The 17,958-nt window shown below is 40.2% G+C and overlaps 1 protein-coding gene across 2 annotated transcripts in view; it reads left to right on the forward strand.

The window, feature by feature from the left end:
* CCDC112 (coiled-coil domain containing 112) overlaps window positions 1-16,902 on the forward strand; it is a 28,571-nt gene extending 11,669 nt beyond the window's left edge. Inside the window, exons 3-10 of one of the 2 annotated variants that reach the window (XM_059416106.1) lie at window positions 2,263-2,384; window positions 5,447-5,536; window positions 7,950-8,025; window positions 8,417-8,807; window positions 12,741-13,154; window positions 15,030-15,125; window positions 15,885-16,003; window positions 16,346-16,902. In XM_059416106.1, the coding sequence (XP_059272089.1) occupies window positions 2,263-2,384; window positions 5,447-5,536; window positions 7,950-8,025; window positions 8,417-8,807; window positions 12,741-13,154; window positions 15,030-15,125; window positions 15,885-16,003; window positions 16,346-16,388 (1,351 nt within the window). In that variant the 3' untranslated portion in view covers window positions 16,389-16,902. The remainder of the gene's footprint in view (window positions 1-2,262; window positions 2,385-5,446; window positions 5,537-7,949; window positions 8,026-8,416; window positions 8,808-12,740; window positions 13,155-15,029; window positions 15,126-15,884; window positions 16,004-16,345) is intronic. The other variant, XM_059416107.1, reaches the window with a different exon arrangement.
* The last annotated feature ends 1,056 nt before the right edge of the window (window positions 16,903-17,958 follow it).

A 17,958-nucleotide genomic window follows, 5' to 3' on the forward strand; every position in this document is an offset into this window, starting at 1 on the left:
TCTGTTTCACCCCTGGCCTCAGCCACCCACTTCCTTCCCTTCAGACAGCTGCTATTTTTAGTTTCTTATGTATCCTTCCACAGGATTTTTATGCACTTAGGAGGAAATAAAAATACATATTCAGATTTTTCCTTTTTTATATAAATGGGAGCATACTGTACACACTACTGTGCATTTTGCTTTGTTTTGTTTTATTTTTAACCTACGAGTGTATCGTAGATACCAAGGACTTGCTGATTTTGTCAGACAGGATCGTGGCCTTCTAGTTTAGCATCCGTAGTCCCCAGAGACACACACTCAGGTGTCCTGGGGTGGAATTATATCATGTATAATTGATTTAGAGAATTAATTAATTGTATGATTTAGAATGCCTTCGTAAAACACAGAGAGATATGAAAATGGAAAAGAGCTAGGTGAAAAAGAGAGGTCACGTTGTCAAATCAGAGTGGCATGAGGGTATGCGAGGGGAGTCATTCGGTCAGTCTCTACTTTTGGGTGTGTCTAACATTTTCATATAAAACCTTTGTTAGAAGAAGAGTGTATCTTAGGAGCTCTTTCCCCGTCAGCACATGGAACACGGTACTGCTGGGCTGTGTCCCACGGTGTGAATGTACCATGATTTATGTAACCTGCCCCCATAGTGGTGGGCACTTAGGTTCTAGTCGATCTTTGGCCACAACGAATCACAGTATCTGCGTAGGTCTGTGTCATTTTGTGTATGTCTAAGTGCATCTTTAGGAAAAATTCCTAGGGGGAGAAATGCTCAGTCCAAGGCATGTGGGTTTGCAGGTGTAATAAATATTGCCAGAGCACTATAGGCAATTTGCAGTGCCACCAATAAGGTGTGAGAGAATCCGTTCCCCCACAGTTTCATCCACAGAAGATATACTTAAACTTGGTATGTTCGCCAGTCTGAGAGGTGTATGAGGTTACTGTGGTCTAGTTTTACTTTGCATTTCTCCTCTTATAAGTGAGGTTAAGCATCTTTCCCTGTGTTTAGCTGTTTGTCTCAGTCCATTTTGAGTGTCTTTACAGGGGTATATTTCTAAATCAGGAATCACAGAACTTAACTTATTTATTGTCCTAGCATATCCCCTGTCCATGTAGACATTTCTGTCTGACCCTGTAATTTCCCCCACCAGCAACCAGAGCCTAGCTGGGCTTCCCAGTCTCAGCACAGGACTCTGGGAGCCATGCTTAGTCCTTAAGAGTTGACATGCAAACTGCTTGACAGCTCTGTTCTACCCTTCACGTCCTCTCCCAAGCCCATACACTACTTACTGTATGATCTTCTCGGCCTTTGAGATAGCCAGGTAGGGCCCAGAATGGTCCCATCTGTTTTCCCCACTGAACTTTATAAATATTAACTTTTTTTTAATGAATGGCGAAGTGGAAAATATTGGGGAACACTCCCTTAGATAGTTACCCTTCAGGTTGTATGAAATTAAGTCAATGGCCTGAGACATTCCACCGTTCATTAAATACAAGATTACTGGAGAATTTGTGTTGATTTCTGGAAGAAGAAAATAAATTTCATTGTCCAACCAGAAACTCTTCTTGCCAGTATATGTTTTGTCTTACCCCAGGGTTCAAACTAACATTAGATTTCCTTACTGGAATATGGACTAAGTCCAAGGAGCAAAGATGGTACAGAAGAAGCTTTGTAGTCCTTGTAGAAGATATCCCTAAATACACCCAAATTCCTGTCTATGCGGATTGTTTGCCTCTCGAAATTTTAGTTTTAGTCATTATATTAATAATGCACTTGTGTAGTACATTTTTATTGTATGGAGATGTGCCCTTATATAATGTAATCACAGCTCTGTTTAGGGCTCGCATTTTAGTGAGAAGGAAGTTCATCCCAGCAGAGGCTAAAGGGCTTGGGTCCATTTACAAAGCTAACTGCATCTCCTGAAAGCAACCATCAGCAACTGTGGCCATTTTCAGGCCACAGGAAGACGGACCTGGAATCAAGAGCCAGACCGCTATTGTATTTTCAAAGCAAGTGCATGAGTGCCTTTTCTGAAACTCATGTTTTGTCATTTAAACAGCGATTCAAATTACTCACGATTATAGTTGAACTTGACTTTTTTCTAACTACTACTCTGACTCCTTAGCCTTAATTAATTCTCGTAATTATATTTGGGCTCCTCAGGTGCATTAAGCTGTCCATAAGTACTGATTATAATGAGTGTCTCTGTATTTTAAACAATGAAAAATATACTCAACTCACATTTATGCCATTTGTTTCTTTTCCTAAAGAGTTATTAACATAGAAAAAGATAAACATAGTCATTTCTACAACCAAAAAAGTGACTTCAGAAGTGAGCACAGTATGCTGGAAGAACTGGAAAATAAATTGATCAACAGCAGGAAAACAGAAAGTAAGTTGAGTTTACGATGAGCTATAAACTGTTGAGTGACATCAAGTTGTGTTGTGTTGCTCTGTCTTTGTGGATTGACTCTGTTATATTCTCTGTCAAAATACTTTCTACTTGGTAATATGTCTGTCTGGTAGGGATTTAGGTCTGTTCCTTCCGGTCCCCAGTTTGGTCATCCAAACTGGATTGTTTTCTATGTACATTTCTCTCTCTTTAAGAAGAAAAAGAAGGTGGTTTGTTGTTGTTGTTGTTTTTTGTTTTTCCATTGCCAAACCCGTTCATGTCATTAAAATTTCTTAAAATGAAGGGAAATTGGTTCCTGGGCTCTCAGTTCTTAGCTCCTCACCCTGGTATTAGTGACTGAATAAGTCAACATCAGCGGATGCAGGAATTAGACTTAGTAATGGTACAGAGTGGGGTAGGCACACAGCTGCTTAAACCTGAGTTTGCTTGTCTGTGGTAGAAAACCCACCATTTCTGCCTCAGGGGAGCTGTCTGGGCATCCTGTGAGGTAATGCATGAGAAAGTACCATATAGTGCACGATGAATTATGTTCTGTTGTTTGTTATGAATATTAATCATTGTTAATGGTGTACTAATGTTGCCCTTCAGAAAAGAATTCTATACAAATATCTGGTTTTGTTGTAGATTTTATGTGTTGCAAAATGAAAAAAAAAAAAAAACTGCTGCGTGTTGCATAAAGGAAAAATAATGGTTATCAACTAAGCCTTGTGAACCATTAAGACTTGTATAAAAATCACACTGCCTCTACTCCTTTATAATCAGTTAAAAGAAATTCTTAATAAATGTTCTCTTGCAGAGTCTCAGATTGTAGTATCGTAAAAAGTCATCTTGTCTCAGGTAGTGGCAAGTACCATTCTTCGTCTTCTGTTGGGAAGACAGCAGGACCTAATATAATTACCAAATGTCCAGTTCTCCTCTTTGATTTATGGAGAAACTGAAACATCCCTAGTTTAATATTTCTTCCTTTCTCTCAGTTCTTTTATAGATGACTAAGAAACTTATCTTTTTTTAAAAAGATTTTATTTGTTTGTTTATTTTAGAGAGAGAGAGAGCAAGAGTATGAGCAGGGGGAGGCGAGGAGGGAGAGAGAGAATCTCAAGCCAAAATCAAGAGTCAGATGAGTAACTGACTGAGCCACCCAGGCACCCCAAGGCTAATCTTTCTACCTCTTGATCATGTCATTCCTGGAGGGTCTCCCTTCTGTGCATTCCCTTTTGTAGGACAACTTCATTTCTGTCTTTTCGTTTCCCATTGTTGCACAGTTTCACCTCTCTTTATTCACACTTTGTGTTCGTTTTCTCTGGGAGAGCATTGTCTCAGTATAAGTTTATAGAAGTTTCTCTTTGCCATGTTACAGCTGAGAAGAAGTAAATACCTTTTCCTTGCCTCAAACATCATGCCACAATTTTGGCCTGTGTTTATGTAATGCTGTCCTTAATGGTCGGCCTGAACATACTGTCAGTTCCAAATGAATAACTAAGGGATCATTTGCCCTGTGGCATTATCACTGTAGTTGATCAAACTGTGGCAAAAATGAAATAACAAAACTTTTACTTCTCTAGTTACTACACTTCACTAGAGAATTTGCCTGACCTAGAGTTCCAACAGTGAATGAATGAAAACCCCATAAAATAGATTGGATATGTTTCTGCTTTTATGGAACTCTGGATTTTTAACAGAAATTAGAACAAACCCTGGGGCGCCTGGCTGGCTCAGTCAGAAGAACACGTGACTCCTGATCTCAGGGCTGTGAGTTCAAGCCCCACGTTGGGTGTACAGGTTACTGAAATAAAGAAACAGATTACTTTAAAAAAATATATAGAACAAACCGAAGTCACATATACATGTGTGATGTTTGTTTTGAATATTAACACTGGCTCTGAGCCTGTAGGTAAATTAAAAAAAAAAATTGTTTTTTTTTTAAACAATTGGCTCAGTGGGTTGAGCATCTGCCTTTGGCTCAGGCTCTGATCTCAGGATCCTGGGATGGAGTCCTGCATTGCCCTCCCTGCTCAGCGGGGAGTCTACTTCTCCCTCTCCCCCTGTCTGCCCCTCCCCCTGCTTGTGCACTCTCTTTCTCTGAGAAATAAATAAATAAATAAATCTTTTAAAAATTGGTTTTAAGGACTTTTAGGCAGCTATCGGGAGCCTCATGCTTATTTGTGGAAAAGTTGCAAAAAAGGAAGAGGGGGCACATAAAGTACCCCAGTGATGATAAAATAATATTATTGTGTGAGTATGTATATAAATATGTGATGCTAGCTTAATAATTTAACTAAACATTTGAAGTAAGATGATTACTTCAGAAAAAAATATCGAAGAATCCAGTCTTTTCTGCTGCTGATATAGAACATCTGAAAATGTCTTTGTGAGACCTTCATCTGGCTTTTATAGTGGGCCTAGGCTGTTCCTTCAGGCTTGCCCCTTGGTCAAACTTGGTGACCTGTAGCACAAGTACCACTATACAGCAGCTGGGCACCTCCCCAAGGCCATGACCGTGACACTAGTGGGTCTCCCCGACCCCATTCATGGAGGCTGTGGTTAGATGACATTAATTCTCATCAGGAAGTTTGACAGTATGCATAGAATTAATATTGGGTAGACAATTTTAATATTCCAACAGTAGATATCAAATTGTATTTCCATAAATTATAACAAAAAGCAAAAAAAAAAATCCTTTCTAAGAGCAAAACACGATTATATCTGAGCTTCTGTTCCCTGTGTTTAGAACAGTGTCCAATCACGCAATCTCCTAAGAGCTAAAAAAAAAAAAAAGAGAGAGAGAGTGAATATTTCCTTTCATAGTAAAACAACCCATTGTGCTTTTAAGTATTGGAGGAAACTAAGAGATGCTTTAATTAGAGCAAGGGTACTTCAAAATGTTCGGGCTGTTTTGACACAAATAACCATCTTTTTTCCTTTATTTAATTGCTCTTGGCTGTCTTTTACTGAGTGATGGTGGTCAGTCTTATGTGAAGAACCCTGAGTTGTAACCACCTTTGTCTTAGAGTTATTTGAAAGTACATACTTCTTCCTTGTAGGAGCAAAACTCCAGCAGCAATTGGCCAAAATACACAACAATGTAAAGAAGCTTCAACACCAGTTAAAAGATGTGAAGCCTACCCCTGATGGTGAGTGAATTTAGATTTCATCTTCTGACTTACATATTCATATTTGCTGTTATCACTAGAAATATTTATATACTTGGGTCACCTGGGTGTCTCAGTGGGTTAAGCCTCTGCCTTTGGCTCAGGTCAAGATCTCAAGGTCCTGGTATCAAGCCCCACATTGGGTTCTGCTCAGTGGGGAGCCTGCTTCCCCCTCTCTCTCTCTGCCTGCTGCTTTGCCTTCTTGTGATCTCTGTCAAATAAATAAATAAAATCTTTTTTTAAAAAAAAAGAAATATTTATATAATCTCCTAATAAGCGCCATTTTTCCCCTTTGGCCTTAATGGAGCTAGGTCATATTGGTTAGGGATTGGGAAAGATAGACTGGATAATTAACTGTGACAGGTGGTATTTATATAGTTCTTTACTTTTAAAATGCTGTTGCATCCCCCAAGTTAGGAAGTGGATAGAACAGATCATAGTGTCACGTGCAAGATGGAAACTCTGGTGTGGAGGCATTCAGGTTCAGCTACTGAAGAGAAAAAGGACCAATTTCCTGATTCCTAGCCTAATGTTTTTCCCACCATTTGCTTTTTGAAATAATCACCTTTCAAATAATTGTATTTCAAATACAGAAGAAAAAGCTTAATAGTGTTGGGACAAATGCTAGCCATTTGGAAACAAATAGCATCCTTACCTGCCTGAGTACGCCAACATTCATTCCCTTTTTTTTTTTTAAGATTTTATTTATTTATTTGACAGGGAAAGGCACAGTGAGAGAGGGAACACAAGCAGGGGTAGAGTGAGAGGGAGAAGCAGGCTTCCCTCACTGAGCAAGGAACCCGATGTGGTACCCGATCCCAGGACCCTGGCCAGGATCATGGCCTGAGCCAAAGGCAGATTCTTTTTTTTTTTTTTTTTTTTTTAAGATTTTATTTATTTATTTGACAGAAAGAGATCACAGATAGGCAGAAAGGAAGGCAGAGAGAGAGAAGCAGACTCCCCGCCAAGCAGAGAGCCCGATGTGGGGCTCGATCCCAGGACCCTGAGATCATGACCTGAGCCGAACGCAGAGGCTTAACCCACTGAGCCATCCAGGTGCCCCCAAAGGCAGATTCTTGACTGACTGAGCCACCCAGGCACCGCCCAGCATTCATTCCTGAAGGACCAAATCACTTATTACTTACATGCTTTTAGGCAAATGACTTGAACTCTCTGAGCTTTTATTTCCTTAGCTGTAAAATGGAGATAATTATAGGACCTACCTCAGGATTCTTGGGGAGACGAAGTGAGACAAGAATATGAGGCACTTATCCAGTGTTTATAACGTAGCACTAAAAAATGGTAACTATGACTGTGCTAATTATTACTTACTAAAGTAATACACAAAACCATAAAAATTGTAGAAAACAACAAGTATTCATAATTTTACAGTTGTATTCTAGTTTATAAGAGTGATGATCAGAAGCCATAGAGCCAAAAGTAGACATAACTGACTACTTCATACACACACAAAAAATCCCAGAACCATAAAGTTGACAAACAAATTAGGAAAGTATCAACAATACGTATGTAACTTAAAAAACCAATATCCATATCATACAAAGAGTGTTGACAGATTGGAGCAACAAAGGTAAATAACCTAATGGGAAAATGGGTAAAGATTGTCAGGGGCTTGTTTATAGCAAAAGAAATACAAAACACACATGAAGAAACTGCTCAGGCTCATTAATGATCACAAAAATGTCAGTGAAATCAGTCCTGACCCATTTCTCATCTCCTTAGAGAGGAAATGGAAATGGTCCACAGTGCACAGGAAGGGAGCGCTCAGGAGCCATAAGTGGTGTAGAGCCCCCCCAGCAGGACAGTGGGCCGTCCTTGACCCTACCGTAAAGCATGCATACTTTTTGATGTGGCATTCACATTTTTCAGTTGTTGTCTAGGAACACTTGAGCATACAAGATAACTACACAAAAGTATTCACCCCAGCATTATACCTACCGAAAGGTTCATCATTTGGAGAATTAATGAAAAGACTTAGGGTAAATGTAGACAGCGAGATACCATGAAAAAAGAATGAGGGGGGACATATGTATATTGACATGAGAACTTAACCACATGTATTTAACCACATTTTGTTAAATGAAGACTGCTTGTCACAAGGCAGTATGTATAGTAGTAGACATTTCTGTGGGGAAAATAATGATAGTACATTTTAATAATATGTGTGCACAGGAATAAATCTATAATTGGGAAAAACACTGCCGGCATAAACATTAGCTTTATAAAAGCACAATTATCTTATCCTTTGGTTAAGAAATGTTTTGAAATTAAGGCAACATTCCCTTTTCTCCTAACATTTTATTCTTAGTCCTACTAAAATATGACATAAAGTCTTTCCATGTTTGTTTGTTTGTTTGTTTGTTTGTTTTTACAGTTGTTGAAAAGCTCAGAGAAATGATGGAAGAAATTGAAAATGCGATTAACACTTTTAAGGAAGAACAGAGGTTAATGTATGTTTTAAATTCATTTTGATATAAAATTATGGACCTTTATCTTTTATTACCTCTCCAGTAGGTTATTGTACACAAGACATTTTTTTTTGTTCTGTATTTAATATTATTAGTCTTACACAAGAGCAATATAACATTTCTCTTCCTTTGTTTTGGGTTTTAGATTGCTTTTCATGTTTCAAGACAGAAAACCCAAATAAGGATTTGAAAGATTTTTTTTTCCCCTCTGAGGAAACTCTTTTAAGGCTTAGATTTATAATGTAAATAATTTTAATTCGAGAAGATGACATGAGAAGAGTTGGGAATAATGAAATTTGGCGGGGTGGGGCAGGCAAGGTCCGTTTGGATCGGTTTGTAGCTTATTAGTCAAAATTTACCTTTAAAATTTTAGATATGAAGAGCTTCTGAAAGAAGAGAAAACCACCAGTAATGAGTTGAGCGCCATATCCAGAAAAATCGACATGTGGGCTTTGGGGAACTCAGGAGCTGAGGCGGCCTTCAGAGCCACGCCAGGCAAGCTTCCTGTAGACAGAGAAATGCCAAGCACTCTTCCAGAGGAAGTGGTAGATTTCGAAAAATTCCTTCAGCAAACAGGCGGGCGACAGGGGGGCTGGGATGACTATGACCACCAGAACTTTGTGAAGGTGAGAAACAAACATAAAGGGAAGCCAGCGTTCATGGGAGAAGTTCTAGAAAACCTTCCTGGAAGAACACAGGAGGAAGTTCAGCAGCACGAGAAATGGTATCAGAAATTTCTGGCCCTGGAAGAAAGGAAAAAAGAGGTAAAAATCATAACAATAGCTATTACTTGTTTTATGTTTCTGTCTTCCAGGCACTGTGTTAGACTCTTTAACATGGATCATTACCTTTACACCCACTTGGGAAGTGTGTTTATAGTCCCCCAACCCACTGTCCAATAAAAGAGAAACTGAGGCAATGAGAAGTTAAGTAATTTTACTGAACTGGTAGAGCTCCAGCTGAACGTCTCAAGACCCTGAGAAATACAACAGCGGGCCACAGGCCTTCTGAGGGTGGGCAGAACCCTCCATGTCCTCTTGAAATGTGGGAAATCCAGAGCTACTTAGGCCTTTGGTAAAAGTCATCTTCCCAATGAGGCCCGGCTGTTTTCAACAGAAAATAAAGAGACAGTAGGGAAAAGACTCTTTGACTCTTAACAGTTTCTTGGAGTTTTGGCGCCTAAGCCTCATTGTTTATTTTAAAAGACTCAAGATGTTGGCTACCCCAGGGGAAAGAGTAACTATTACTGGTAGCAGATACCTTACAGGTTCCATTTTCACAGTGATATTATTCTGGCTTTGGTTTAAATCAGGACTTCTCAGCCTTGGCACCGTGGACTATTTGGGTTGGAGACTTTGCTGTCCTGTGCACTGTAGATGGTTAGCAGTGTCCCTAGCCTTGACCTTCAAGGTGTAGTAACACCCCCTTTGTGGTGATCATCAACAATGTCTCCAGACATGGCTCGTGCCCCCTGAAGGGCAAGAATTGCCCCTGGTGGGGTACTGTGGGTTTAGATAGTCTGAGTCTGAGTCCCTCTTGTAGACTTGTGCTGTAATAAACATCAGCTGGTAGGGGCGCCTGGATGGCTCAGTGGGTTAAGCCGCTGCCTTCGTATCAGGTCATGATCCCAGGGTCCTGGGATCGAGGCCTGCATCGGGCTCTCTGCTCAGCAGGGAGCCTGCTTCCTCCCCTCTCTCTGCCTGCCTCTCTGCCTGCTTGTCATCTCTCTCTGTCAAATAAATAAATAAATAATCTTTAAAAAATAAAAAATAAAAAAAAAATAAACATCAGCTGGTTTGGTTTGACAGCAAAAGTATGATTGTTCAACAAATGATATACCTAAGGAGTATTGAAGAAATGTGGATTCCAGGTTTAATTTAAAATGTTAGAGAAAATAACTAGGGTTTGTGCGTTACTTTTTTCCCTGTGAAGTAAGTTGAAGATATAGGAAAATTGGCATTTGGGACTTTAAGAAAATTCTCTTAAATAAGTCTTCTTTTTGAGAGAGAGATTGCGAGTGTGCACATGCAAGATCATGCCAGGGGGATGGTGAGGGGAGGAGGGGCAGAGGGAAAGGAAGAGAGTGAATCTTAAGCAGGCTCCCCATCCAGCACGGAGCCTATCACTGGGTTCAATCTCATGACCTTGAGACCATGAACTGCACTGAAATCACAAGTCAGATGCTTAACCAACTGAGCCACCCAAGCTCCTGGAAATAAGTCATTTTTAAAAACTCGAAATAATGAGCTGTTAAGAATTATTTGGCCTGGGGCGCCTGGGTGGCTCAGTGGGTTAAGCCGCTGCCTCCGGCTCAGGTCATGATCTCAGGGTCCTGGGATTGAGTCCCACATCGGGCTCTTTGCTCAGCAGGGAGCCTGCTTCCTCCTCTCTCTCTCTCTCTCTGCCTGCCTCTCTGTCTACTTGTGATCTCTCTCTGTCAAATAAATAAATAAAATCTTTAAAAAAAGAAAAAAAAGAATTATTTGGCCTTTTTTTCCAGGATGCTGAAAACATGGGGTCCCTGGACCAGCAAAGTCAGCATCACCTGGGGACTTACTAGGACTTTCCGGCCCCAACCCCAGACCTAATCTGAGCTCCGGGTGTGGGGAGCAGGCTGTGTTCTCACGACGCCACTGGGTTATTCCATTAAGAGCTCAAGCTTGAGAGCCACCTCCCTGGGGAAAAAGGGCAGGAACAGTGCTTCTTGTAATAAAGATGAACCACCTGGATTCTAGCTCCCTCTTCTCCGCAGTCTGTTTCCTGATGTTTGACTCTTGATTGAATGTAGGGGTGTGATTGAGTCAAGTTGAGAGTCGTTCCCTGAAGTGGGACATGTTGGAGGAGAAGAGGGAAGTTTGGGGCAAAGCATCGGGAATGTAGTTTTAACTCTACAGAGTTTAAGGTGATGAGTAGGAGGGACACCTGGCTGTCTTGGTGCATGGAGCGTTCAACTCAGCATCTCAGGGTTGGGAGTTCGAGCCCGACGTTGGGTTTAGAGATTACTTAAAAATAAAGTCTTCTAAAAAAAAAAAAAAGATGATGGGTAGGAAATTTTCCACTTTTACCTTGCACTTCATTTAATATGCCGTTTTGCCCAACGGAAGATAATGACTTTCAGACGTGCTCTGAACTTTCTGGCCTGAGCATCCTTGCTTGTCTTGTTCTGTCTTTCTAGAGCCTCCATTCTTTCTTTCCCCTCCAATACCAGCCCATCAAAATCTGCCCAGATCAGAAGCTACTTCCTGTTTGCCCACTCAGACACAGAAGTTCCCTCAGAATTCACAGATGCCTTGTGTATACTTTTTTTTTTTTTTTTTTTTGGAGAGAATGAGTGTGAGCAAGGGTTGGGGGGAGGGCAGAGGGAGAGGGAGAGAGAAAATCTCACGCAGGCACCATACCCAGCGCTGAGTCCTACCCGGGCCTCAGATCATGACCCGAACTGAAATTAAGAGTCAGACGCTTAACCGACTGAGCTACCCAGGCGTCCCTTGTTTATACCTCTTTAGTGACGTGCTAGGGTGCATTCTATATGCTAGTGTTTAGGCATGTATCTTATCTCACCCCGAGTCTCGCTACTCAAACGTGGCCCATGGACTGGATGTCAGTTTGTGTACTGTTGCTGGTTTCCAGTACAATAAATTGTGCCCGAATCAGCTACTCAGTAAGCACCCTGTGCAGTTCAGTTCCCTTTTTTTTTCCATGGAAAACGTCCTCACTGAAGGAAGCAGTGCGTTGATTTACATTCTGGAGTACATTCGGTATTTTTGAGGACCCGCACTCTGAGAGACTCTTGTAGAAGGCACTTGGTGGTGTTTTAATTATCCGTGGCTCCTCTCCTACTGCCGTGCATGCAGTGCACGTGCCATGGGGATGTCTTTCTTGAGTGTACGCTACACCATGAGAAAAGATGAAGAAACTGTTTCCTGACTAGCGGGGAGAGTGTTTCAGGAGATGTCTCCTTTATGGCTGCTAGCAGGCTGCTAGAATTTTAAATAATATTTATATACCCACAAGTGCAGTACAGCAATTTTACTTTTCTTTTTTTCACACTCGTGAATCGTGAAGTGCCAGGCACTGACTCACTGAATCTTCACAGGAACCCTGTTTGAGAGGTACGCCTCCACCTCTTTTACTGATAAGCAGAGTGAGGTCAGAGAGGTTCCGTGACTCATCCAAGTACACACCTACTAAATGGTGGGGCCAGGATTTGGTCCCAGACAGCTGGCTTCAGACCCCATGCTCCCAAGCTGCCCACTTTTAATTCCTTTTTTGATATTTGACCAGAGGTAAAGGTCACCATTCTAAGTCTAGACAGACGGTTTGGAAGCAGAGTGAGATAATCAGAAGAAAGAGATGTTCCCCATGAACGCAAACGAAGAGGGTAAAGGAGAGGAAGCTACTTGACAAGGTGCCCTCCTTGTGAACCTGAGAATTAAGAGAGGAAGGGGAAGGCCAAAAGAACAAACCACTGTTCAGTGTTTAAAAGATACATGATTTTTTTTTTTTTTAATGAAGTAGAAAAAAGTTGCTTTGGTTCAGGAAAAAAAAAATGTTTTAAAACCTAAGCAACCAGCCTCCTGCAAGCAATGTTCTTTCTAGAAAGATGGATTTGGGGTTGCCTTTTCAAGTGCTCTTGGTTATTAAAAATGTTTTTCTCTTCCTGTCTCTCTCTCTCTCTCTCTCTTTTTTTAAATCAGTCTATTCAGAACTGGAAAACCAAAAAGCAGCAAAAGAAGGAGGAAATTCTCAAGTTAAAGGAAAAGGCGGAGAACATATCTCTGCTCTTCCACAGTAAAAACGAAGATAATCAAAAGCGAAAAGAGGAGCAAAGAAAGAAGCAGAAACTGGCCGTGGAAGCATGGAAGAAGCAGAAAAGTCTAGAAAGGTCCATGAGACGCGCCTCCCAGGTGAGAGAAGAGGAAGAGAAAGAGAAGAAGCAGCAGAAAGCACGGCAACGCCAGTTTAAACTAAAATTGCTCCTGGAGAGTTATGCCCAGCAGAAGAAAGAGCAGGAAGAATTTATGAGGCTTGAGAAGGAGATGAAGGAAAAGGCAGAAAAGGCAGAAAAGAGGAAAACGGCTGCCGAGGAGATCTCCAAGTTTCAAGAACGAGTGAGTCGGTAATGGTTCCTGGGTCCGCCTTCAGGGCTCCACATAGGGGTGTCCCGCTCCAGACTGAGGTCCGCAAAAACAGGCCCGTACCCGGCATTCATGTGGTGAAAGTGAGGAAGCCGTGCTCTCTGAATCCTAGTGGGTTGTATAGCCCCCAGGGAAAGACAGACGTGAGACTGCGCAGAAGTAGAGTGATGGAGGGGGTTCGCCGGGGACTTTGGGAGGCAGCCAGGCAGCGAGAGAAGTGTTCCAGAGCTGTGGGGGTCAGACAGAAGGTGATGTTGGGGTGCAGTCTTGAAGGAGAAGAAAGGCAGGGATCCTTCCTGGCAGAGGGAACAGCATGAAGGGCAGAGGGAACAGCATGAAGGGTAGCAGTGTGGTTTAGGGGGAAACCTGTAAGAACCACAGTGATCTCAGGGCACCAGACAGGAGCTGGGAAGCAGCCAGAGAGGACACACGTGGGCTGTGTTCTCTGCCAGACGGGCTGGCCCTACGCCCACTGGTGATGCGCTCCTTAGTTCATTGTCCATCTCCCCACTGTTATGAAAGCTCCATGAGGGCAGAGGTCTTGTCCTTTTGGTTCATCCGTGTACCCTCAGGTCTGGTACGGTGTAGAAACTCAGTGTGTACTTAATGGAATCAAGGTAACTGCTGAGAGGTAGGGGGAAATAAAAAACATACACAAGAAAAATGCTAATTGAAGAAAGAGTACAGTTTTACTATTAAGTGGAAATCAGTCCAAAAAATATTTAAAAAGATAAGGAAGATTCTTTATTTTTTCAAGATTTATTTATTAGAGAGAGAGAGAGAGAGGGCAAGTGCAGCATGCAGGACAGGCAGGGAGGGTCTGGCTGAGGGAGAAGCCCCAGCAGACTCCTTGCTGGGCCTGGAGCCCAGGGTGGGGCTCAATCTCATGACCCTGAGATCGTGGCCTGAAACCAGGAGTCAGGCACTTAACCACTATAACCCCAAATTAACTTGGGATGCTTAACCCAGGTACCCAAGAAGGATACTTAAAATGAAAAAGGGTTCAAATGAGATATAACTGGGGGAGACTGAATAGCTCAGTGGGTTTAGCGTCTGCTTTCGGCTCAGGTCATGATTCCAGGGTCCTGGGATCCAGCCCCATGTTGGGCTCCAGCCCCAGCGGTTGGCTGCCTGCTCAGCGGGGAGTCTGCTGGTCCCCCTGCTGTGCTCACTCACTCTCTCTCTCTCTCTGCCAAATAAATACTCTTTTAAAAAATGAGATATAACTGTTATGAAATAATTCTTATGAATTGTTATGAAATAACTGTTATGAAATAATTCTTATGAGTTGTTATGTGCATCAAAAGACATAGCCGTAGCTGTCATGAAGCAAAAAACAAGGGAAATGCAAAGAAAAATCATAGACAAAACCACACTAATGGAATTTCCCTTAGTCCATATGTGAAAATCTTCCTAAATAACAAAAGATCCCATGCGTTCTCCCCACCGCCCACCAAAAAAGGCGAGCAGGCCACACAATAAAAGACCAAGAAAAAAAAACAAGAAATCCTGTAAAATAGAACATATGTGAGAGATCTAAAACCAGATATATCTGTGTTGAAAAGTGAAAATGGGCTTAGCTCAACTATCAAAGAAAAGGAGTTTTAGATTGAACTATACTATAAGATAAAACAGCTAAAGAAAGCGATTCAGAAAGGATGGGCATGTGTTACATTTATATTCAGGATAAAGACAGCTCTTAGCCTTTGTTGGAAAAGGTTGATATTGAAGTATTGATATTTAGGGTAATTTAATTTTTCTTGCAAGCTACTGACATTTCAAGGAAATTCTAATGAATTTTATTTTCTTAATGTTACCCTCCTATTGTTGGTGTATTTTGTTTTTTAGGATTTACATAAACTTGAATTGAAAATTCTAGATCGACAGTTAAAGGAAGATGAAAAGGCAGAAAAACAAAGAAAACTGGCAAAATTAAAAGAAAAGGTGCTGTGTGCTGAGATTTATTTTTATTTTTATTATCCTAACTCCTTGATTGGTAAGGAGGCAAGCATGAAATCCATTTTATTTATATCCAGAACTCTATTTCTGTATCGCTTCCTCTAGATTTCGTACTTAACAGATTTACATATTACAAAGCACAGCTTAGCACAGCTTAGCACAACTTAAGCAACTATTGGAATTCTGCCATTTCACATTCTAAGCACCTTATTTTCTTTTACCCTGAATTAATTTTCTCTTCTTACTCTTAATTCTGTTTTTCATTTTCTTCCGTACGTGCCTCTGTTTTAGACCTTTTAGTAGCTAGGAGCATTGCTTAATCTCCTTGGGAGTACACGGACTACAGATGTTGGTGACTCTCCTGGGAACGAAGGACTTTCCTGGTAGTTATTTACCCTAAATTCATTGTCTGGCTATCCCACGGTCACTCTTGGAGGCATTACATTTCCCTCAGAATAGAAACAAAAAATAGAACAGTGGAAGCAGAATACAATAATTAAATTAGAAAAAAAGAAACTAAATTAAACAGTTTATTAATAGATTAATGGAGTCCAGATTTTCTGTTAGCTCTAGGAGCACAATCAGAAGTTTGCTAAAAAGGTTATTAACAGTTTTATTTCTGTTTAGCGAATCTCAAGGGTATTTCTTATAACTGCTTGCTGTTGTTACTGAAGATCTCACTCACTAGCCCAAACTTAACAGCACATATAAAGTAACTGGCACTCATTTTCTTTCTGATTACAGGTTGAAAACAACGTTGGTAGGGATCCCTCTAGGCTTTACAGACCTACCAAAGGTTGGGAGGAACGGACCAAGAAGACGGGACCCACAGGCTCTGGGCCACTTCTGCATATCCCACACAGGTAAAAAGGAGTTAAAGTGGGTGTCCACTTTACAATAACTTCATAACTATGTGTTTATATTTTATATAGTTTCTATTTGTATGCTCTATTTTACAGTTAAAAAGTTGATAAAAGTTGCTAAATAATGTTCAGTTATATAGATGTTCTATGCGTTGAAAACTTGAGCTATTTACGCTTCTTAACTAATAACAGAGTGGCATTTAAGTCACCCATGAAAAGCATTTTACTTATCCAGGAGGCATAGTATATTACCTCTCAGCAAGTCCAACGTAGAATTTAATTAATTAGGATTTCTAAAAAAATTTCTTTTGTATTTATAATTGCCCTTCTTCTTCTCCCTAGGGCTATTCCGACCTGGAGACAAGGACTTGAGAAAAGAATATGAGATAATGAAGTTGGTATTCAGTTGATGAAAGTGTCAGCATGTTCAGACCAGGAGAGAGTCAGTACCCATGTTCTTTAAGTAGTACTAGCCCCAATCAGATTGGTAACCGTGTTGTTTGTGAACGCACAGGTACTGAGTTCCCTGCAGCGCTGTTGGAGCTCGTCTATACTCAGTGGGTATTTAATGTGTATGTTGGCCTATTACTGATGTAAACGTTATTTGAATAAGTGTATGTTACACACATGATTTCATTTAAATCCTGAGAACATTTCAAAGGTATTTTGTTTTTGTCATGGCATAGCAAAATAAATTGGGCCAGTCATAGAGTATCTTTTTTTTTTTTAAACAAAAATTTTGTAACATTTATAACTTGGAGGCGAATGAACTCAAGGAACAGAAATGTAAAGATTTTCCTTTCTGGGGGGAAATAAGTCAGTACTTTTCTAAGTTTAACAAATTGGTAGTTTGTCAGTTGCTACATTTTTGTGTAATAAATATTTTGTATTTGTTGGAAGCATGCTTTGTTTTATATAGAGAATATTTATTTTAAAAATATGCTTCACCTCGAAATATCCTATTATTTATATTATCGACATATTTTTGGTTTCCTTTGGCTATGCCAGATTTCCCATTAGCCTTTCTGGATGTCACACATTTATAAAGCCTTTGAGTCTTTCACATCTTCTGGCTGGTGCAGTTTTCTTTACTGCTTCTGTTTGGCTCAGAATATTTGGTCAAAAGAGGCAACTTTAAAATTTCCAAACTTTTATATGTGAAAACACAATTTAACTTAATTTGACTCAACTTTTCATATTATAAAATCTTAGCTCCTAACTTTAATCAGTCCCCATCTTATAGGAGATGGTATAATATACATAATAAATATGAAAGAACTTGTGTTTTTTATATTTTATCTTAGAATATCTTTAATTTATAGCTTGAAACATCTAGGTCAAATGACTCAGAAGTTTACTGTTAGTAAACTGTTAGTAGTAACCTTTACTTATTTCACAGTTAATTGTCAAAGTTGATGGCTTCCACATTTTGGAAACTGAATTTGATTACACAATTATTGGTGCAAAATGAGAGAAAGAACATAAAACATCCTTAATCAGGGATGCCTGTTTTATTTGTAGCTCTCGTTCTCTTTAACTTTGTTTTTAAATGGTCGGAGGCCATTTAGAGACACAATATTGGACAACAGATTTTAAACACACAATGGAATTACTATACAAAAGATACACAAAAGAAAGCTTTCTTATACATGGCTTTTGAACACAGCTTTTTGTTGCACACAAAGGTAACTTCCATTTCCTGCATCAAAGGTAAGCATACTGGGTAGTGTGAGTTTGGGCTTTTTGTCTGTTTTTTTCTTTGTTTGTTTCTTAATAAAACTATGGAATTTTCTTTGACAAAACCAGTCCTTCTAACTGAATCTAAAACAAATGAGGGATGTATAAAAGGTATAGAATAAGCATAATTAATAGTATCTTCAGTTGTAGGCTCAGAGAAGAGATAAATAAACATTTCATTTACTGGTTTAAAAAGGATCTGAGGGGCACCTGGGTGG

The sequence above is a fragment of the Mustela nigripes genome, chromosome 12 (assembly GCF_022355385.1).
Source record: "Mustela nigripes isolate SB6536 chromosome 12, MUSNIG.SB6536, whole genome shotgun sequence".
NCBI lineage: Eukaryota > Metazoa > Chordata > Mammalia > Carnivora > Mustelidae > Mustela > Mustela nigripes.